This window comes from Penicillium robsamsonii, assembly GCF_028829455.1.
Source record: "Penicillium robsamsonii strain IBT 29466 chromosome Unknown utg000007l_segment0_segment0, whole genome shotgun sequence".
NCBI lineage: Eukaryota > Fungi > Ascomycota > Eurotiomycetes > Eurotiales > Aspergillaceae > Penicillium > Penicillium robsamsonii.
Genome location: NW_026643225.1, coordinates 343059 through 365295, shown reverse-complemented (window position 1 = coordinate 365295; position 22237 = coordinate 343059). Strand labels below are relative to the sequence as shown.

The window sequence follows — 22237 nt, the reverse complement described above, 5'->3', positions numbered from 1 at the left end:
ATAGTGTACAAATCATGAGGATTCTGAATATAATAGAACAGACAGTAAAAAGATGATCATTTTGTCATCATGCTAAATCTGGTTGGTACTTAGTTTTCCATTTGGACTTCAGTCTGCTCCAGTGCGACCATGATCTCTGCCATTTCACGAGGGTCACAAACAGCCCACACGCCGCCACCTTTGGTGTCAATTCTCCCAACCTCTTTGCCAACTAAATTCCTGCCGACCTTTCCTGGTCCAATTCCGATCCAACGCCTCACGCCTCGCTCCTGATGAAGATAGCGAATGCTATCCCACCATCTCACTGTGTCAGTGCACTGGCTTGAAAGTAGATCTTTGATATCTTCCTTGGACTGAAATGGTAAGGCGGAAACATTTGATATGCATGGAACTGATGCCGGGAATGTGATGTTTATTTTCTCGACAGCATCTCTCATATAATCCGCAGCAAGCGCCATAGCAGGGCTATGAAATGGGCTGTCACTTTTCAGTCTGACAGCACGTGGGTCGTGACCTCCAAATTGGCGCATTTGGACCAGAAGGATTTTGATTCGGTCAAGACTACCACTTAGCACGATTTGATTTTTCGAGTTGATGTTTGCGACCACCACTTGTTGAATTGATGGGACCCGATTCTCCCTATCAACTTCAATACCCGGCGATTCGAGGCCAATGAATTCCTCAACCGTCCGAAGCAGACCTTCCAGATGTTCGGGTTCACAGAGAAGTGCAACCATGCCGTATGTTTCACCTGATTGCTCGGTCAACTGGCGCGTACACTGGGCCATCTTTTCAGCCCGACCACGAACTAATTGTAAAGCATCCCCAAATTCAAGATAGCCGCCGGCAACCAATGCGGAGAACTCCCCGAGGCTATGTCCAAGCGTAACATCAACCCGAGATTTAGTGTCGAATCCGAACTCCTGCTCCAGAATACGAAGTATCAGGACTGAGATTGCCATCACTGCAGGCTGTGAATTTTCCGTTTTATTGAGCTTCGAGTTGGGGCCATCGGATATAATGCTGGACAGTTTGAACCCGAGGGTGCTATCCATCTCATCCAAAACCTTAGCCGCGGTATGGGGGAAGCTTTCTATCCAGGTGTTGGCCATGCCAACCCTTTGGACTCCATGCCCTATTGTGTGTATTAGCGGTCATTTGAGCCTCGGAGGTGAACGGGGTTGGGGGCGGTACGAACCCGGGAAAAATAGGGCAGTGTGTAGGTCTCGTCTTATGGGCAGGATATTAATGTTTGTTGATCTCGAAGGTGTAGCCAAAATTTGCGATGCGGCATGCGCAATGGATCTTAGTCGGAGGTGACCTCTGGGATGCAAGCGTGGGAGCATCATCTCTATAGTTGGAGCCCTAAGCAACCCTTGGGGGCCTTGATCTTGACCGTATCAACACAGCATATGAGCATGGTTGCTATTTCGTAGTCGTGAGGGTGAGATACGCTTTCCCATGGAGCGAAATAGTGTTTTCTTCAGTCCATGCTGCTGTTTATGAAGGGAGTAGTGGACTCCGCGTGGGGTTGGATGTGGGATTCACGTGAGCTCCTTTTTTCGGGGTAATCGGCTATGCAAAGATTTCCACCTATAACCATCAACTGTATACTTAGACTAGACCTACAATATAGCTTGGATAGCTCTAATATGCCGATTGTATTTATATTCTGAGAACAACAAGTATGCACATGCTTACCTACGTACTTGTACCTCATACAGTATAGCTAAATACCTAATTGAGATTGGTGTACTACTGTATGCTATCGGTATTTTCTCAATACCCGATGATTGTCCAAGTATACAGAGCCCCACATTTCAACAAGTAAAATAGGCTTAACTCATATAAAACATTATTTGATGTCGATTAAAATTGCTATTTGTTTATGAGAATTAATTCTAGAATATGTTTGGCTTGTAACTACTTTTTGTAAGGTACACATATACATAATATACATCATAATATACATATTGTAGTAGTACATGTAATTTACACCTGTCTTGTACCGACCTGTACAATAGGGTATTTTCTCACCGCCTTCGGACAAACATCCTCGATTGTTATTGACCAACACTATCGGCTGCTATCACCGTGCTCCAATTCAAACGCATCTTCTTGGGAGAGCTTTCTTCTCCCTTTATCTTTTTCGTACTCTCCTCTCTGACCTTGCATTAACCTTAAAGGGCGAATCGGACCCCAAGGGTCAACGATCTTCAAAGCTTTCGCCGGCTAGCGTTTTCGCGACTACAGGTTGCGTACATATTGAAAATGTTCGTCCCTAAAGCCGGTGGTCGCAATACTCGTCGACGCCAGCGAACGAGCTCAGATGACTCTGTCAACCCACCAAAGGCCAAGAGACAGCGCTCCGTCCTGCGACGCCCAGACGAATCCCCTTCCGATACCAACCTTGGGCGTGAGCTCGCAAAATTAGCAGCCCCCACTGCGCCAAACGGTGATATTGCCCCTACGGATCAGATCAACACTGAGTCGCATCTATCAAATCGTGTTGTGAAACAAGGCGATGGATCTGGAAACAATAATGAGGGGACAATCGTTCTGGTGAGTTACTCTCATATCTTTGCGCGTTCCTTTAAACCCCGGAGTCCGAAGTGCTAACTTGCTGGGTTCAAAGTCAAGCACTGATTTTTACACCGTTGATCAACTGCCGTCTTTGCCGGATCAAATTCGTGGCTTACAATCAGGTATCCCAATTTCCACGGCTTTTCCTCGCCTTGGGTTGCGGTTTGCTGACACTCACCCTTTGAACGCAGAACCCCTCAAGTGCTTTTTCGGACCTGGTCATGCTCACGCACTAGCTTTGACTCGCTCGCATGCCATTGTGTGGCCCTATTCTGCGCCTGTTTCGTCCCCATCTCCGTCGGAGACGTTCACGGTATCGATTCCGGAGTCTTGCAGAGATCCCAAAGGCGCCGTTCCACTCGGAGTTCTATTGTCCACGGCTACAGGAGACCACCCCGGCCTTTTAGTGATCATCCCGTCTACAGGAAAAGTCATTTACTGGGAGACTGTGTCCAGCGCCGCGTCGCTGGGTTTGTCCCGACAAAAGCAGAATGGCATCCAAGGATCTACCCCTGGCATGCTTTCCGGTGAGTATGCCACGGAAATACTCAATGCGGAGCCTTCGGGAATCATCGCTACATTCTCGTCCGGGCGAGTAGCGCACATCACCCTGAGGGACCCCCAGGGAAAGCCCTCGGTGCTCGTGAATTTTCTCAGAAGCACTGCAGGGACTGGAGGCGGTGGAATTCTCGGGGGCATCAAGAGCGTGTTTGCAGGCGGGTCATGGAGAAAAGAGGTCACTGCCGTTCGAGCTGGTGGTTCCCACCAACGCGGCCAGCGAGATGTCATTATTGCAACTTCGACCGGACTGGTTGAGATATGGGACACGCATTGGAACCACGGGAATACCCTCAAAAGACGGTACGATGTCAAGGATGAAATTCTGGCGGCCCTCCCTGAACATCATACGAACTCGACGAATGATCCAGAGCTTAAAGTCGTGGACTTTGCGTTTTCTGCCCTGCAGTCTTCCGACGATGCTGTTCAACTTTCCGATGGGTCCTGGCGCCTCTTTCTGGTTGTCAGGTCGCCTCAGTGGTTAGAAACTAGGGAGCTATTCGTGGTTCAAATTCACTTGTCAGGAAACGAAGCTCGTGTCATGTCCACGCATGCCGTGGATCTTCGCCATATTTCTCCATCCCTGCTCGAAACCTCGAAGCCCAAGATATTTGTGCCGAAGCCAGAAGAAACTGCTTTCATCCTTATTGGCCAGTCTCTTGTTATTTTGTCATTGACAAGTGTCGAAGAGAGTCCATCCTCGCAACTGCTTCTCGATTCCAACAAGCTACCTCTACCTTTCCAAGACATCATCCACTTGCGCTCTGGCACAGACCACGAAATACTGGGGTCCATCTCAGAGGACCAATCGAACGATTCGTCTTGCGCAGCATGTGTGCTCATGCTTCGGAATTTCGGTGTCATTCGTGTGACGGCACTTCCTCGCCCTGGGACAGAACAAGATGTCGACGAGCCTCAAGTCACAGCAAAGCACAAGCTTGAGCAAGCGGTTTTCTTTGGGACCATGGCAAAGAATCCGTTGAACCTATCCAGCGAAGGCGATTTGAATTTCCCTCCGTCGGAAATGGAGCAGGCATCTTTGGAAATATGCAGGGAGCTACTCCAATCCGAGACTCGCTTCATTCCCACCACTGCTATTTCACTAGAGCAAAATCTCCGGTTGAGAGCAAAGGCATTAGATGATCTTGCCTCATTGCTGACACGCCAAGGCTATCCTTTGAGTCGACCGGCAAAGTGGGAGTTGCTGTGGGCTGCGGAAAAAATTGCAGCACAAAGAGCTATGTGGAAGATCCAAGAGGCCTGCAAGAACAAGAATGGAGACGAGGAGCCTTTCCTCGGCCATGTCATTGGATCAATGCACGATAAATTCAAGACTCCGATCAACCCCCAACACGGAGAGACCGATCCGGTACGCCAATGGTTCCTGAGAGACTCTTACCGCATGGAGCATATCATCCCATGGATCAAGAACGCAATCAAGATCGGCCGGGGCAACACCTCCAACCCTGCGCGTGCATTGTCCGAAAAGATCCTGGCGGCTAGTGAGCTGTTCCTAGCTGTCACGGAGACTGCTTTCCGATATCGCGATGAGCACGTTGTACTTTATGGTCTTCGTGAAGACTACCTTGAGGATGGTGTGCTTGCCGATGGATATGAAGATCTTCCCGAGTTCTGGACATCGAGAGCTGTTGGTTACTCTGAAGCAGGGCATTTACTTGATTTAGAACTGGATAGTTGCCGGTCGTGGAAAACACCCGCATCGGCTGCAGATGCCCCTGACACACATGTTTTGAATCAAGTCGCGAAGAACAGCTATCGACACCTTCGTGTGATCGGTCAAATGCATCGCGAACGAACTCGATGGCTTTCTGCCCAAGGAGATCCCAAATTAATGGATGATAGTGTCGCGATTGAGCAGGCCCATGTTGAAGACCGCAAATGGCAACTCTTCAAGCTGGCTGGTATCGACCATCTTGCCGATGCTATCGAGTTGGCAGAAAGCTTCGGAGACATGGGAGCGTTGGTTGAGTTGATCATCGAGCTTCAAGATCAAAAGGCAAATCAACCTTCGCGTACAGAACCCTCAAGTGATGTTTCCAATCAAACTGAGATCGATGCCGACCAATTGATCGCCAAGTATTTCGACAAATTTGGTGACCAATGGGCGGATGCATACTTCTCCCGGCAAATCGCGATGGGTTATCCAGGAATTCTGTTCACCATGCGAAAATACCAAACTGCTATCACTCGGTTCCTTCGAAGTAACCCCGCATACTCTCGCCTGAGCTGGATTAACGATGTCACCGGCGAAGACGACTATGACACCGCCGCAGCCTCATTGGAGAATCTAGCGCTTGGTGAGAAAGACTTGTGGAGCCACCGGGTAGAGATCTCGCTAGCCAAGCTAGGTAAACTAGCGACACAGGAGCGAATGGATTCTCCCGTTATGACTTCTACTTTGCAAGAGGATGTGAAACGTCTTGATGATTACGTTGAAGTCGATGGGATTCAAGACATTCTCTATGGGCACATTGAGCCTATCCTGCAGGGTGCTATTGACCGAAAGGCAGAAGTTGAACTAGCGGTCGGTCAGTATGGAGATCATATCTTCGAAGATCGACCATCGCTTCATGAAATCTTGAGCGATGCTCTCTCTACCTTGATCAACCGGCAGGTTGTCGGTGCCGATGGCCTGATTGATATCTTGACGTTGATGGGACCTTCTCAGCTCGCAGATGATGGGGAGGGCGAGTTTGTACGAAGCGAATTCCATCTTGCCTTGCAGGTTCTTGACTATGGACGATATGGCCAGCGAGACCCATCCTACCTCGCGGCTTTGAAGAGGTTGATCTGGCGACGGTGCTTGATCAAGGATGATTGGGTAGCTCGGGGCAAGGCTGCTGAGGGGGCCAACGGCAATACACACAACTCGGTCGCCGACACGGCGCTCTACCGATCACTAACTGCATGCTTGGGAGGTGAGTTTGTTTCAACGCTCAACACTATTAACTATCGATCTAACATAATACGCCTAGAACCTCGAAATGCTGGTCTGCACTCTCTCTACACGCCTCTCTCGCCCGCAGAGGCTCTGATGACTGATTCCGATTCCGATATTCTTGTCTCAAGGTTCCGCCCAGAGCAAAAGTCCCGCGTGGCGTCCGATCTTAAGACGGAAAATAACATCTTGCGCGAATGCATCGAGGTCGGAAAACTTGACTTCTGGTTCCAAAACCTCCGGGAAACTGCAGAGGTCCACATCTCGCCCCCCAAATAGACCTATGATTGACGGTGAAGTTGCTGGAGCAAACGATTGAATTTTCTCTACAATTGAGGCGGGTTGGGGTTGAAATGGCGTTTTTCGATATTGTTACTCAGTTTATCTAGTGGCCGATAGGTCATAATATGTTGTATGTATGAAATCTCAAGAGATCTTTCAATGTATTATTCAGACCTTTAGTAAACCGCCAAGCTACGTATTTGATCGCAGAGCCTCCAGTCTTACAGTGAAATATGAATGTTATGTTGATTCAGGTTGTTTTTTTCTCATACTGTCATACAATAGATATCCGTTCCCCGGGTCACCGAGTCATGGCCCCCGTTACCTTGTTCGTGTTCCGGCTTACTTAGCATCCAGAGGTTGGCTCTGGTTGGATTGGAATGATCAAATCGCCACAGCCATCGCCGAGACTCTAATACTTCCTTCCCTCGTGATCAGCGACGCTATCGCTGCTGCTGGCACTTTCAACCTTCGTCACGGCATTCTCATTCGCAGCCATGTCCTTGTCATCCAGAACCTCTTCCTCAAAAACCGGCTCTGGTTCAAAAGCCTCGAACTTGGTGTTGAAGTCGGCTAGACCCTGGGTGCTACTGTTGGATCGACGTCTAGCATTGGCAAAGGAGTAGTCAGTGTCCTGCATTTCGTCGCCCGATCGGCCCCTGCGATGGTGGAAGTATTAGCTGGATGAAAACAGATGGTTCTGAGATGTATTGGTTACCAATTGCCTTTGCCACCCCCGTCTTTCTTTGTCTTGCGAGGATCAGCGTCAGTTGGGCCCGACTTTGCAAAGTAGCGTGGTATATTGTCACGGGTACCCGTCATGCCTTCGACTTGGTGTTCACGGTCGTTGGATTTGTGTGAACGAGTCACTAGAAGTTTGGGTCAGTAAGATGGTGAAGGATTGAGATGGCAAGTATATATGAATTGATGCCAAGGAATGGAAGTATAGTCTCATAGGATGTCATAGGATGAGTGCTTACTGGTTTCAATGTAGATTCTTTTGTGATAGAATATGAATTGGATCAAGAGATGGGAAAAAGAAAAACACAGGGGAACCGAACATGCAATTAAGAGGGGGGCGTAGGCTCGTGACCTCATACCCTCCAGCCCATAATGCGGGGGGGCATTCTAACCTTATTTCCTCTTATGGAATACCTACATCCGGTATGTTGTATGGACATCGATGTGTAATAGTAATGGTATTTGATGACATCTGTTTCTTGTTCCCTTTGACAATTGTCAAGACTCGAGGAATTGCCCCGAAGGAACTATTGTATACTTCCTACTTCGAGGGTAGCTAGCATGTCAATTCGGTCATTATTATCAAAGAACATATAACTAGGTATAATAAACAGCTGCTTAGCCTATTAGAACCTATTGGTGCGTGCATTTTTCCGTATCTATGACAATTTTGTCCGCTGAAATCTACCGATTATATATTATCCACGGATATGACGCCTCATTATGCGTAGAATAAGTAGAGCTTCACCACTGTAAAATGACCATTCTATTTTGCATATCTCAGAATTATGTCCTTTTCTTTTTCCTCGTGTCATATATTATCTCCATCTAGGCGTTCTACAAAAACATTTACGTAAATAATTCACGGCTGTCCCCGGATGAAGACCTTGTTTCCTCAATGTCACTACGGGCATTGGCATACCAATGAATCCACGAGAAAACCAATTTCAAACATGAATCCAACTATGCAAAATCTTTGACCTGCCTCCTTACCCCAGTTATCCTACCCAACTCGGGATAATTCCTTTCTGTTTTGTCACATGCCCAGAAGAGTATCCTACCACACAAGCATGTCCTCGTCAACATGGATATTGAAGGCACCCGTATATATATGACCTCGGGATTTAAACCCCTTGATTCATCCTTCAATGTCGAGTAAGAAACCGTGGCCGATGAAGGAGATCAATATTAGAAAGAATGATGCCGAAGCTTGAGGGGTATTCTCAGATAGTACATGATCTGCCTAACTTATACTTGGCACGCAAAACACACCTATGACTTGCTGTATACAAGTAGTTGCACTCCACAACATATTTAGATATGTCTAGAAGGCTCCAGCTATTTCGGGACTGCGTCCAACTCCCCAGGAAACTCGATAACACCTTCCGGGGACTAAGTTTCTTCGAGTCTAGCGGGGAATGTCACGGCTGAGAGAGAGCGGAGTAGCCTAGGAGGCACTCGTCCTATCAAACGTATTTACATGCAATCGTGGTCACAAGGCCACCAATGAATATCTTTAATATTATATCCACTTTAGTGCATTTCTTTCAATATCTGAAGGCCCAAGACCTCGAACGACTTGAAATGATAGATGGCAGTGTTGTGATGTAGCGTATCTACCTCTGGCTGAATATTGCAACGTAGCATATACAACAGTGACCCTTCATTTAAAAAAAAAAAAACAATATTTGACCGATGACGATCTGGAACTGACTGTCGCTCTCCACAGTTCGTACTAGACACACGGAAGATGAACCATGTATTATGGGGGCGAAGTACAGACATATAGGTAACATCTGGTTGCACCAAGCATGACGCTCCCGAACAAGCAGGTGGGTCTACGTAATGTACCCTACTACACGGTAGCAGAAAAGAATATTGAACATGAATGAACTACTACCCTTGAATTTTTGGGATCATGTCTAAGACTGGTAACGCGTAGCTAAAAGTTCCACGCCAGTTCGAATCTGTCATACACGTTTGAACTTTTTTCTTTTCCTATGACCAGAAGACAATGATTTGTCCCGGCTGACCAGTACGTGACACCACTTCATTGACATAACCTTTAAACATTCTCGAGAACGGTCTCCTTGAACTCACGCTCAACCTTCTGGCCCTTGTCATCAGTCGCGGACTCGCCGTGCAGAGCAAGGAGAGCACCGAGATCGAACTTGGGGGACTTCAGGAGCTTAACCTTGCGAATGTGGACCTGTAGAAATGTGCGTTAGAAACCCGTACATGTGATTCTCCAATTTTAAAGGGGGGGGAAGAAACGAACATTCTGCAGGGGGTAGATGCCCTGGGTGGACTTCTCGATCTCACGTCCAATAACCTCGGGGATGAGCTTGTGGGTGAGCTGAGACAGAGTGCAGGTGGAAGCCTCGCGCTGGATGATCTCGACCATCTTCTTGCGGATGGCACGGATCTGGGAGGAAGCGGCGTAGGTGGTCTTCTTGATCTGGTTGGGGCGTCTCTTGGTGAAGGCAATGGCGAACAGGCGGAGGAGGTAGTCGTCAGTGGTCTTCACGGTGATGTTGGCCTCAATCAGAGTCTGCCACTTGCGGACAAGGGAACGGAGCTTGTCGGTGGTGAAGTCGAGACCGTGGAAGTTGGTCAGGCAGTTCTTGCCCTGGATCTCGTCGACGCGGAGCTTGACCTTGCGGAAGGCGTGGTCCTCATCGTTCTGGAGGTCGGCGAGGGAGACCTCGAAGACACGGCCCTTGAGGGAGTCGTTGGCGTTCTTCAAACCGCTGGTGCGGTTGACCAGAGTCTTACCGACACTGATAATTCCGTTAGCCAATCCAACTCAAAATTCGCCATATTCGATTCGGGTGGTGTGCATACTCGCGGGTCTGGAAGGTGGAAGGAGCCTGTCGAGAAGGATTAGCATTGTGCCGAGGGGATAGTGAGAGGGATAGAACACACCTTCACGGAGTACTCGTCCTTGCGAGTGAAGGGGTCGACTGTGCGCTTCTTGATACCCTTCTTACCCTTAGATAAACGCTTGTTCCTGAACGATGAGGATTAGCCGTCCGTTCGTGAATTCAATGGATGTCGTAGATGCGCAAGTAATTCGATAAATGGAAAGCAGGAAAAGGATGAAGAATAGGGCGCTTACTTTCCAACAGCCATGATTGCGAGTCGTATCTGTGTGTTGTTGGAAGACAGACAAAGGTATCGCACCGCGCGCTCAGAGGGTTTCGACACTCGACTGGGAGGGTTGAAAACCCACAGAAAACTCGGCTAAGCGAGTGCGCGGGCCCTAGCTGATTATGTCATACACTGAGATCATGTGATCGAACATTAAAAAAAGGTCCACCTGGCCCCGTGGGCACATGATCATTATGTCATCGTATTATGTCATCATACAGTCCTGGCTGCGTCTGTCAGATTACATGTTGTATTAAATCGATAGAAAGATCGTTGACCGTTACAATAGGGCCTACGCTATTGGCGCTAAAATGTTCCTTGTAAATGTCATACACTGCAAATGTGTATATTTGTATACTTATGTATCAGATTGGTATACCATTTGCCAAAATCATTACTCTTTCCTCAAAATCAGCATTGGGCTCCCTCCAAATTTTCAGATTAGTCCAATATAGACTTCCAACATCATAGTGTAGTGTATTGTACAATGTAGATCGTTGTGGGAATCACCACCAACTGACATCACATGCCGGAACCAGGAGGATGATTGTTCCGATCCCCAATTAGGCAAGTAGCCTTGGCATCCATGCTCCGGGCCTACTCCTGCTCTCCGCGCAAGTCAACACTTATTGCTTCATCTTTCCTCTCATCCCTTCTTATATCTCAAATCCTGTGTCGCAGGTCAACACAAGCATGGTAAGTGCCGTTTATTTCTCTCTACCCGTCTCTCCCGACTATCCCGACCGTGGATAGATGTTGATTTCTACAGGGCAAGCGCAAGAAGTCAAGCTCGAAGCCCCAAGGGCCCCGAAAGGTAAGTGAATAACAAGTCGTCTAACTTTTCACGGAGTACTGACTATACATAATAGAGGGAACCTCTTGCTACCACCTTTTCCTGCCTCTTTTGCAATCATGAGAACTCTGTGATTGTCAAGTTAGACAAGAAGCTTGGCCTAGGCGATCTATCGTGCAAAGTTTGTGGCCAAAAGTTCCAAACTGGTATCAACTGTGAGTTTGATAATCATCCGAAGTTATCGGTCCCAACTCTTCTAACTAACACAAACCCTTCAAAGATCTCTCTGCCCCCGTGGATGTATATTCGGATTGGGTAGATGCATGTGATGCAGTTGCGAAGGATACTGCCAACCAATATGACGCACCGAATCCGAGTCAGTTGGGACAAAGAGGGATCAGCAAGAGCATCCCAGAAGAAACTGGGCAGGGCGATGACTATGATGACTACTGATCATGGGATGACGGCGAACGGCGCATTAAGGCATATCAACAATAATTGAGTGAGATTCTTGTATGTACATGGTATTTGATATTCTTGCTGCATATTCTTGTTGCATATGCTTATCATATATCCTAAACCCCAAGAAGTGTCTCACCTATCTAGACCATCTAGACGTCTACCCCCACTACCGGCCATCAAGTCAACTATGAATAGGCGACTTGTATGGCAACGTGGAAGTGCCCTATGGCATCTGAAACAGACCGAGCAATGGATCGATAATGGAATACTGAATTTCTCAGAATTTCCAGGTGACCCTTAACCATCGATGTTTCTTTCAACGTGGTAGGAAACAGCACTTTTACATAGAGTAATATCTGTCGCCGAAATCTCCCAGGCCAGGAATAATATACCTATCGATCAGTCAGCATGGCAAATCACAATATCCAAAGGGTGTGATATTCTCACTTCTTCTCATCCAATCCTTGATCAATGAAAGAGGTCACGACCCGGAGCTTAGGGAACTTCTCCGCAAACTCTGCAACACCAGACGGGCTGGCAATGAGGTTGAGGAAGAGGATCCGGTGCTCGGGAACACCTCTCTCGATCAGTGTCTCGACAGCAAGAGTGGCAGAACCACCTGGTAAAAAAAAGAAAATCAGCTAGGTGGCCAGAGAGGCATTGCAGAGCAATCTCAACTCACCGGTTGCAAACATAGGGTCCAGGAGAAGGACCCAGCGATTGGCAATGTCAGTAGGGAGCTTATCGTAAAACAGTTTGGGCATGCAAGTCTCCTCGTCGCGCTGGATGAGAATTTTTCCAATGCGAACAGACCGGCAGCAGTCGCGCAATCCTTGTTCCATGGCCTCGCCAGCGCGCATAATAGACACACCGCAGATCTTTCCTTCGAACTTGACACCGAGGTAGGACCGTCCAACGGGGGTAGTGATGGACTGCTCAACAACGGGGAGGTGGTTCAAGCCTTCCTCGACCAACAACCGAATGATGCGGTTAGAGTAGAAGATGAAATCGGCGCGGCTCGTTCTCTTGTCTCTGATCATCCTATTTGTGGTACAAAATATGAGTCTAGGGTTACCCTCAATGCAGAAAATGGGTCCTCACGTCAAGAGAGCAATCAACTGGGGTGTTTGAGGTAGCACGTGGACATTGTCGTAGGAGACTTCCTTTGAGACAGTTGCAGTAGGCTTCTCGCCATCAGGACGGTACAGAGGACCAACGCCCTGCGCTGGAGAAGGACCTGTCTCTTTGCTAGCCATGATTTTGCTGGGGTCCGAAGATGTGTGTGTGAGAGTGGGTCGTAGGACTGAAAAGAAAAAAAAAAGACGTTAGAATGTGGAAGCAGCGGAAGTTCACGCCAGACAGTTGAAGTACCTTTTAAACAAGAGTCCAGAGAGGGGTAAGTAAAGGATCAGGACCTTATGCCTCAAAGCCAAGAGCGGGGAAGTATGTAGGATTTTCCTCTTATCTTTTTCCGTATAGAAAGGAAGCTATACCGCAGTGGGTGATTCTGCCCCATCTCGCCCCCCTCCGCCTCTCTTATCACCCATCTTTCTCGGATCTCCGTGTTATCTCATTACATTTCTTAAAGGAAAGTGCTAGGTAATTGAACACGCCTCTTTTACCTAGCTCTTCTTTGATGACTGCGCCACATCCTTTGAGCATGTGTAAGCTCCATTGAACGTACATGGCTCCGCAACTACGTTTCACTCAATCCATTAATCCAATTGCTCCTCGCCATACCTTGATTGCCCTTTGGGAATCGGATTTTCTGGTCTAATTTATCAAACGCGTGCGCACCTGGTTTCGCCCGCTTTGTGACCCGAAGATGGATAACTCACACCCTCGGAATCGACGACTCGTAACCTACGGCTCTGCTGCCAAAAGTCAACCTCCATCGAATACCGAAAAACCTGTGCGCTCATCTGCCTCTAGAACAACCAAGGAAATGCCTTTGCCAAGGCTATCGCGTCACTCACGGCCATACCACACTGGGTTACAGCGTGACAAAAATGGAGATAAACCGTCTGGATCGGTGGAAACGACCGGGACTCGAGGTCTTGTGCAACCAAAACCCACTACAGAATCTAATGTGTATGACTTCCCTTCTTCAGACGATGAGCCCATGTCCATGGTCCAGAGAAAGCGAAGGCGATATAGCCCAGATGGAAACAAGGTCGTTCTTGCGACTAGACGATCGGTGAAGCCAAGCGAGGCAGAGAATGGAGATCGTAACAGGTCACCAAGACTGGGGAAGAGGGTGCCGGGTGTCCGGAGGCCATTGGTCAAAAAGCCAGAAGCCGATCAGGAGACAAGCTCCGTGAGATCGACAAAGGCTGGGAGGTCTGTGCGGGGCCAGACTAAGGTATCTGCTCGCGATCATGAAATGAGAGTATCAACCGACGAGAGCCTGGGGGATGCAGAGTCCCTGCGAAAGAGCTCACCGGAAACCAACCAGGGCTATGTCACTAAAGCGGACATCACCCCTGGCCGAAAGAGACTGATTGACTCGCTCGGGATCACCGAACACCCGGTTGGAACATCCTCAGCGGTTGACAGTTCAACAGAGAGCCCCGCCGGTAGCCAGCCATCCCCGAATCCAATATCACCCGACCGAGCTTCGCCAAGTGTGGCTGTGAATGAAGGCCCAGCTGAAAACCACGTTCAAGGCTCCCCTGCTTCGGTCCCATCTCATTTACGAGGCTCCCGGGTCACCTATGCACGCCAGCGTTCTTTTTTGGATGACATGATTACATCAGAGGACCTTTCGGCAGACAATGCCTCCTCTGGCCCGAAACACCGCTCTCAATCTGTTCAGCGTCAGTTGAATTACGAAGCTACTTCCACTGCCCGTTTAATTGTGCCAAACGAGGATATCAATGAGGATGGATCTGTCCGCAGTATTCATGAACTCAGACAAGCTGGGGGAAACGCTCGTTATCGAGGCGCTGTCGAATCCATCTTTGAGGATATCGAAGATCCGCAAAACTCGTTGACGGGTCGATGCAATGCCTTCCTTCAACTGTGTGGCAAACTTCTGGATACGGGGCTCAAGCGGCGGTTTGTCGAATGCAATTTTGACAAAAGGCTTGTGGATTGTCTGTCCATGGACCTGCAGGTGGTCCCCACTATTTTAGCTTTCTGTGCCTACGCACTGGGGCCATCGGATGGACACATGTCTTATGTTCTTGCAACTTCCGCCTGGCCTAAGCTTCTCGATGCATCACCTGCCTTGTTGAGCATGCAAGACGATATACTAGTGGCTGCAAAAGCCCAAGACGGTCTTTCTCGGCCCTTGCAAAAGACGCTTCAGAACACTACTCCACAAATAGCTGCTATGCTGTTCCCCGATACTGCATTGTCGAAACTATCCCCATGCATTTTGGCGTTGTATTGCCTGAAATCGACGATTTCCACAATGCAAACTAAAGGCGAGAGCCCTAGTCTTTCCACGTCTCTTCTGAAACCGTTGGTCCAAGCGCTCGTGTCCGAAAGCCAACGTTGCGTTTCGTTGGAAAAAATACACCCGGAGAGCTCCCAGATACTGTGCATGGGCTTTTCAATCCTGGAAGCTTCTACTACATTGGCTGAGTCATTCACAAAAGAGCATTGGGATATCCTAGACCCACTCTCTGAGCTGCATAGTCTGCTCTGTTTGGAGCCAGGCACTGTCAGCCAAATACAAACTCTCTACATTCGACTTATCTTAAACATCACCAACAGCAACCCCCTTCTCTGTGATAGATTTGCAAACCCGGAGATGGTTGGGGGGCTGGTTCACATTGTCTCTGCAAACTTTGGTGATTTGACCGAAGATGCGCTTGGACAAGCGAATAATTCCCTGGACAGCGTGATATTGGCGCTCGGCGCACTTATCAATTTGACTGAACAAAGTGAAGCATCGAGGTCGATCTTTTTTCACTCTACTAGGTCCTCAAAACCTTTCCTTGATCAACTATTGCATTTATTCATGACTCATGTCGAATCTATCTCCACGGTAAGTTTTTCATCTATTTTGATTTCCCTTTTTGCCGGCGCATTGGACTAACTGATCTACTTAGGCGCATTCGGTCTTGGAAGTACACCACAATGTTGCTGTGGGATATTTGGCCGTCCTTTTACTAACACTCAGTTTGGATCCTGAGACTCGGTCCAAAATCAAGAGTTCACTCGCCCCCAACGGATTGGCAACGGTCATTTCTACCGTTGATGAATTCCTGCAATACCATCAAAAGATTGAACAAGAGATATCCACTTTTCCAACCCAGGGACAACCAGCGAGTGGGTTCCTGTCCAGATTACAAGAACTTATCACTCGGATTCGATTGGCAGAGCAATGATGGGCGTCCCGTGCCATACATGTGTCGCTTGACGGTAGATAAGCGTGCGCTTGGTTCTTTTTTACCGGTAATTTTTTAAGACTCGACGACATGAATTTCTTGGTCTGTTGGCAGCTTTTGATACCCCCTTTCCTTGTCGCTTTTAATTGAGCCATTCACGCTAGAATGGTCCACATGCATATCCACCTGGGCAGATGTCCACCACTGATTGAGATAGTCAACAAATAAGGACCTCAGGTCGAACCAGACCTCAATTAAGAAAAGTGAGATTTAGTAATTTCTGTTTTACAGTGCATTTTATAAAGAATTACTAGTCCATACTCATAGAACGTACAATTATTTTATAGAGCACTCAGCCCTGGAGTTGGAGAAACTGCCGTTTGCATTGTTTGCAGGTCACAAGGAGTTGGAGCTCCGCATGCTTCGAGGGATTTGCCACCCCCCGACGAGGTTTCTGAACAGGTCCCATTATTTTACCTCTGAATATTTCGTTGATCCAGTTTCATCAATCAAACGACACCGCCTAACTGACTGTATTATCATTATCTCTTATTCACATTGGTGGTTCAGCTGAGTTCTTACCACACTGCACAAGATGCCTTCCGCGCCTAAGCAGAGGAAGATCGCAATCGTTGGCAGTCGCTCCGTGGGTAAGATCCCCTGGTTCATCTAATCGCTTTATTTCGAAAAACTAACCCTCCTCTTTTGATAGGTAAATCATCCCTCACGGTTCGCTTCGTCGAGCACCACTTTGTGGAAAGCTATTACCCTACAATTGAGAACACATTCAGCCGGATTATCAAGCACAACGGGCAGGACTATGCAACTGAGATCGTCGACACTGCGGGACAGGTAGGTAATCTCCGTGCGAGACGCCGATTGGTTACTGAGACCATTTTACAGGACGAATATAGTATCTTGAACTCCAAGCATTTCATTGGAATTCATGGATATATCATTGTTTATTCAGTGACCTCGCGCCAGTCATTTGATATGGTGCGGGTGATCCGCGACAAGATCCTGAACCACCTTGTCAGTCCCTTCCCATGATTAGTACACAAACCAGCATCTAATCTTTCTTCCAGGGAGCGGATGATGTACCACTTGTTATAGTAGGAAACAAGAGTGATCTCAAGCCCGATCACCGCCAAGTCACCCTCGATGACGGACGGCAATTAGCAGAGGAGCTCAACTGCGCTTTCACCGAGGCTAGCGCTTTCCTTGATTTCAATGTCTCGAAAGCCTTTGATCTCATGATAGGAGAAGTTGAGAAGTCTCAAAATCCTTCACAACCAACTGGGAACAACAAGTGCGCTTTGATGTAATACGGATGTCTACTACTGGAACGCGTGTGTCTCTCTCCCGGGGATGGTAAGCGAAGCCATCTCTGGATCTCTGGATCTCTGAGTCAAGAAACATGAAACATCTCTTTCATTGGAGCTGACAACACTATACCCTGCTCTTTCGACGTCCACTCAATTCAGATCTACGGATGTCTTGTTTGCTGACTCGATTATTGACTTAGAGATCATCAACGCCAATTTGATAACACCAATTTGATGGCTTCTTTTTGAGGGCCCTCTTCTTTTGGCTCTATTTCCTTCGTCTGTTGTGTCTCTTTCTGGTGGAATATTTGGGTTATTGCATGAATAATGAGTTTTAGGGTCGGATTAGGGAACATGGATCGGTACCATGCATAGAGTAATGAATCTCAATTTGAACAAGCTTCTATAACTTTGCAAAGTATTAAATTAGATTGATCTATAGGAACATCCGTGGCCATAACTAGCATATTTGGAAGTAAAGACCTTGGGGAGCGTTGGAGCGCCTTATCGATTAAGTAATGCGACCCCTTGACCTACCCAAGTGCGTGCATCCACGCACTTTGATTTTCCTCGTTTTTACCCCTCCACAATTTGAGTCACCCCTCTACCACTTGGATTCCCCTGAACCTTTGAACTCCAATCGCCAATATGCTGGACCTTGCCGACTTTGTCACTGAGCGTGGTGGTGATCTCAAGAAGATCAAGGAGAGCCAGCAGAAGCGATTTGCTCCGGAGGAGACCGTCGATGAAGTTGTCGCGCTCTATGAAGAGGCACGACGCGGTATGGATCCTTTCCTTTCGAGGTCGGCGAAATCCTACTGACATATATAGCTCGATATGAGGTCACACAGATGAACACTCAGATCAATGGAGTCCAGAAGGCAATTGGAATGAAGAAGAAGGTAGGCATTTTACCGCCAGTCTTGGGTATGCGGAGATACTTATACGTTTCCAGAACAAGGAAGACGCAACCGAGGAGCTCGCACAGAAGACAGAACTCGAGAAAAAGAAGAAGGAGCTTGAGGAAACTGCTGTCGCCAAGGAGCTTCAACGCGACCGAAAGATTCGCACGATTGGAAACTACGTCCACGAATCCGTTCCCGTGAGCAACGATGAGGTATGGATCTTTACGTTTCCTAGGGATTGCATGCGCCGCGAGACTAACAAGGGACTTTATGGTTACAGGCCGACAACAAGCTCATCAAGACATGGACCCCCGAGAACGCCGAAATGCAGAAGCCAGGCTGCCTCTCCCACCACGAAGTGTTGACTCGTCTCGATGGATATGACCCTGAGCGTGGTGTCAAGATTGTTGGACACCGTGGATACTGCTTGACTGGCTACGGTCTTTTCCTCAACTTGGCTCTGGTCAACTATGGTCTGGAGTTCCTCTTCAACAAGGGCTACACCCCCAACCAGCCCCCTCAATTCATGCTCAAGGATCTCATGGCGAAGACTGCGCAGCTTGAGCAATTCGACGAGGAGTTGTATAAGGTTACTGAGAGCGAGGATAAGTCAACCGACAAGTACCTCATTGCTACCTCCGAACAACCATTGTCTGCTCTGCACGACAGCGAGTGGCTCCAGGACAAGGACCTGCCCATCAAGTAGGACATCCTTATCGCTTAGGATTAAGTCTATTTTTTGCTAACAAAAGAATTAGGTACGCTGGTTACAGTACATGCTACCGCAAGGAGGCTGGATCTCACGGTAAAGATGCCTGGGGTATCTTCCGTGTTCACCAATTCGAAAAGGTTAGGATAGATCCAAACACCTTGGTTTTTCACGTTCTAACCCCACGCAGATCGAGCAGTTCGTTCTTACAAAGCCCGAGGATTCATGGCAAGCATTTGAGGACATGATCAGCACTTCGGAAGAATTCTACCAGTCCCTAAAACTCCCTTACAACATTGTCGCCATTGTCTCCGGCGCCTTGAACAACGCCGCATCCAAGAAGTACGATCTGGAGGCCTGGTTCCCATTCCAGCAGGAGTACAAGGAGCTTGTCTCTTGCTCCAACTGTACCGACTACCAGTCCCGAGCTCTGGAGATCCGCTACGGCGCGAAGAAGACCACCGATATCAAGAAGACTTACGTCCATGCGTTGAACTCCACCCTGTGCGCCACGGAGCGTACCCTCTGCTGTATCCTTGAGAACTACCAGAAAGAAGATGTAAGTGCAAAGGTTCATTGGTGATTCTGACAGTAGCTAACTATCTTCTAGGGTATCGAGGTCCCCGAGGTCCTGCGGAAATACATCCCCGGTGCTCCTGAGTTCCTTCCTTATACCAAGGAACTCCCCAAGGGCAGCACATCCACTAAAGCCAAGGGGAAGGCTACCAAGGGCGCCGATGATGCCACCAAAAAGATGCAAGGTCTTCAGGTTTAAGGAGATATCTTATGATGTACTTTGAGATATACATTACAAATTACGATGGTTTAGTTCATGATATATAGGCAGATGTACACAAGAATAGTCCGCTCATGCGGCCTCTGCCATTCAAGGTTGGCGACGTGCGATCCCTTTGTGGGAATCGTAGTTGAGGTGATCTAACAGGTTTTGTTAACTTGTAGCTCAGCATGGTGGGATCGAAAGTGCCACCTAGGTTGATGCGCGTTTCATTGTCAAGGTAGCCCTAAAGCCAGTATCCAGGTGGCCACCTTCGAGACGAGGATTTTTATTTATTATGATAACACTCTGGTGTCTTCTTTGGATGACCTTTCTAGAGTACATAGCTACAACTCCAAATCTATACAAAAAGACATCTTTGTATTATGGTCGATCTGCAAAAGGTGCTATAGCTCCTGAGTAACTGCTCACTCGCACTTAAACAACACCTGATCACTGTCGGCAACATGATTATCCTGGTCATACAAGATTTCTTGAGGGGGTTAAGGCAGCCTTCCTGCCTAAGGTGGACAGGACCTTTGCCCAGCTGGATTAGTATTTCATTCCCGAGGTCCTGTCTCCGCCTCTCTCTATCAGCAGCTCATCTAAATCCATGGGTTTCTTTCTCTTTTGCCTTCGAATTCCACAGAGTCGATGGACTGGAAGATGATATATCCTTCCCTGAAAGACATCAGGTGACCGAGTTAGCCCTAATCCACCAGTGATTGGAACAGTAGCAGCAGAGGGTTCATCAACGGACAGGGTAATCCGGGCCACTTCATCCTATCAATTGAAAGTTGAGCATAGGACAGGATATTGTTTTACCTATAGAGAATGGCGAAGATAACGACACTTGCAAATTTTGATACCAGGAACCCCAACGCCAAGATCCCATACGCGATCTTTATGGACAGTAGAGTGTTTCAGTCTGATCATGCCAGGGCCATAGCTGGTCCATTGTAGAGGTGGTCACACAAGGGATACAAGGTATTAGTCCATTATATTAGGAACAAGCTGCCCCAAAGCCGTCCCTTCAAGAATGGGCCTGGCTCGTCAATTCACCAGAAAAAGACCAAGCCTACCCCAAAGCCAGCCATTCCCGTAAGAAAAGATAGAGCAGTCGAAAGACGTAATTGTATTAGGTCATTATATGAGGAACAGGCGGAGCCGAAGCCAGCCATTCCTTCAATAATAGACGAAGAAACGAAGAAACGCAAGAGAATTTGGCCATTCTATTAGAAACCGGCCAAGCCAAAGTCTGCCGTTCCTATAAGAAAAAGACGAAACAACAGAAACAACGGAAACATCCCTAAGCCGCAGGCCATTCTTTCAAGAATAGATCGAGCGGAAGCTAATCAGTCCTTCAAGAATAGGCCAAGTTTGTCGACTCACTAGGAACAGGCCAAGCCGAAGCCATCTGTCCCTGTAAGAAAAGACGAAGTTCGTTCGTCAGGGGTAGACCGACAGTCGAACACCCTATAAAAGGTGTGACGTTGGCTACGATCAAACTAACGGTGGCGACCAGACTCCGTGTCACTTTTCTTGTGACGTCGCAGAATGACATCGCTCGCTTTCATGAAGCGAGCACCCACTTTCTTGATGACTGTTCTATTGAAACCAACAGAGGGAACAGGAGAGGGAGAGGGCAGGCGAAGACTTGGACTATGGGGGAAATGCAAAATTTCAATATCTTGCGTCAAAAATTCGAAATGCCTCCCGTCATTGGTCTCGATAGCGCGTCTCGCAAACTCCGCAGCTCGTTGAAGTTCGTCTCTCAGTTCCAGTTCCAAGTTATTTAGCATGGACGTCTGCTTCTTTGGCTCTGAGTTCGGCTGTTTCAGCCCGTACCTCAAACTCCCGGGTTCGGCTCTCGGCCGCGGTGCAGTTGGTACATTTGGCCTCCTTTAATTGTCCCCAACATCATGATAACACCTTTATTCTTGTTCATTGCTGGTCTAACTGATTGATTATTTGGCAAGTTATTTGCTAATAGTTGTACTGTATTCATTTACTAGTCACAGGGCATCATATTGAGCCCCGTGTCATTATATCCATAACAGACAATATTATAACTAGCAAGCAAGCAAATTTATTAAGACAGGGCCACGCGGGTTCACAAATATCAAGCAATCGTAGGACTTAGCTACAAACTAAAAGCAATCTTCGACAGATAGATCTATGATGTACAGCCACGTCTATTTCGACAACATACAATATATACAACATTGAAGAATAGCCTCGTCATTCTTGAAAGCAAACTTATTGATATCAAGTTTACAATGGAATAGCATCAGTGAAGCTGTATGATCTGTATCCCAAGTGACAAACGGAAAATGAGACCCCTCTCCACGCAATCCTGGATAAGCTCTTTTCGGAGATACCAAGCAGAATTCTGTCGAATCTGGTCATCTTTTTCAGCGGCCGTTGAGGAAGCTGAACTTCCGCATTGCGTAAGAGTTCTGATATGACCAAAATCTTCGCTTCAATGTCCTCGAGATCTTTCTCATGTTCGTGACACGTATTTGTATTATCCTTGGACTTCTCCAAGGCTCTTAACTTAACTTTAATATTTTCTTCCTCCTGTCTGGATTGACGCTTAAGATAATCGAGCTGTATGATCGTCGCAAAGCTTTGCGAAGGGATTTGAAGACCCTTGCC

General features: G+C 47.7%; 9 protein-coding genes across 9 annotated transcripts; 5 read left to right on the top strand and 4 right to left on the bottom strand.

The window, feature by feature from the left end:
- Positions 1–89: 89 nt before the first annotated feature.
- Positions 90–1112, bottom strand: N7447_010419 (ACP S-malonyltransferase; the record flags this gene model as incomplete). Its single annotated transcript, XM_057234681.1, has 1 exon — positions 90–1112. One exon carries the CDS (start codon positions 1110–1112, stop codon positions 90–92), a length of 1023 nt encoding a protein of 340 aa, XP_057080901.1.
- Positions 1113–2271: 1159 nt separating this feature from the next.
- N7447_010418 (putative nuclear pore complex subunit Nup133) lies at positions 2272–6379 on the top strand (the record flags this gene model as incomplete). Its single annotated transcript, XM_057234680.1, has 2 exons — positions 2272–2562; positions 2636–6379. 2 exons carry the CDS (start codon positions 2272–2274, stop codon positions 6377–6379), a joined length of 4035 nt encoding a protein of 1344 aa, XP_057080900.1.
- A 415-nt stretch (positions 6380–6794) lies between these two features.
- N7447_010417 (uncharacterized protein) lies at positions 6795–7204 on the bottom strand (the record flags this gene model as incomplete). Its single annotated transcript, XM_057234679.1, has 2 exons — positions 6795–7041; positions 7101–7204. The coding sequence occupies 2 exons, from the start codon at positions 7202–7204 to the stop codon at positions 6795–6797; spliced, it is 351 nt and encodes a 116-aa protein (XP_057080899.1).
- A 1850-nt stretch (positions 7205–9054) lies between these two features.
- Positions 9055–10335, bottom strand: rps1 (40S ribosomal protein eS1). Its single transcript, XM_057234678.1, has 5 exons — positions 10242–10335; positions 10049–10133; positions 9968–9993; positions 9402–9903; positions 9055–9332 (listed from the first exon to the last, which is right to left on the bottom strand). Exons 1-5 carry the CDS (start codon positions 10253–10255, stop codon positions 9189–9191), a joined length of 771 nt encoding a protein of 256 aa, XP_057080898.1. The 5' UTR covers positions 10256–10335; the 3' UTR covers positions 9055–9188.
- Positions 10336–10840: 505 nt separating this feature from the next.
- Positions 10841–11519, top strand: N7447_010415 (transcription elongation factor 1 family protein; the record flags this gene model as incomplete). Its single annotated transcript, XM_057234677.1, has 4 exons — positions 10841–10969; positions 11043–11087; positions 11143–11281; positions 11347–11519. Coding segments are annotated over 4 exons (486 nt in total), but the record flags the coding sequence as incomplete, so codon positions are not given.
- Positions 11520–11868: 349 nt separating this feature from the next.
- Positions 11869–12784, bottom strand: N7447_010414 (uracil phosphoribosyltransferase; the record flags this gene model as incomplete). The annotated part of the gene is made up of 4 exons (XM_057234676.1): positions 11869–11920; positions 11976–12147; positions 12211–12569; positions 12630–12784. 4 exons carry the CDS (start codon positions 12782–12784, stop codon positions 11869–11871), a joined length of 738 nt encoding a protein of 245 aa, XP_057080896.1.
- A 569-nt stretch (positions 12785–13353) lies between these two features.
- Positions 13354–15865, top strand: N7447_010413 (WAPL family protein; the record flags this gene model as incomplete). The annotated part of the gene is made up of 2 exons (XM_057234675.1): positions 13354–15522; positions 15587–15865. The coding sequence occupies 2 exons, from the start codon at positions 13354–13356 to the stop codon at positions 15863–15865; spliced, it is 2448 nt and encodes an 815-aa protein (XP_057080895.1).
- Positions 15866–16454: 589 nt separating this feature from the next.
- rhbA (Rheb family small GTPase rhbA) lies at positions 16455–17190 on the top strand (the record flags this gene model as incomplete). The annotated part of the gene is made up of 4 exons (XM_057234674.1): positions 16455–16515; positions 16578–16717; positions 16769–16897; positions 16951–17190. The coding sequence occupies exons 1-4, from the start codon at positions 16461–16463 to the stop codon at positions 17188–17190; spliced, it is 564 nt and encodes a 187-aa protein (XP_057080894.1). The 5' UTR covers positions 16455–16460.
- A 648-nt stretch (positions 17191–17838) lies between these two features.
- Positions 17839–19579, top strand: N7447_010411 (serine--tRNA ligase SES1; the record flags this gene model as incomplete). The annotated part of the gene is made up of 7 exons (XM_057234673.1): positions 17839–17971; positions 18022–18092; positions 18146–18307; positions 18376–18797; positions 18854–18944; positions 18995–19363; positions 19415–19579. The coding sequence occupies 7 exons, from the start codon at positions 17839–17841 to the stop codon at positions 19577–19579; spliced, it is 1413 nt and encodes a 470-aa protein (XP_057080893.1).
- Positions 19580–22237: the final 2658 nt, after the last annotated feature.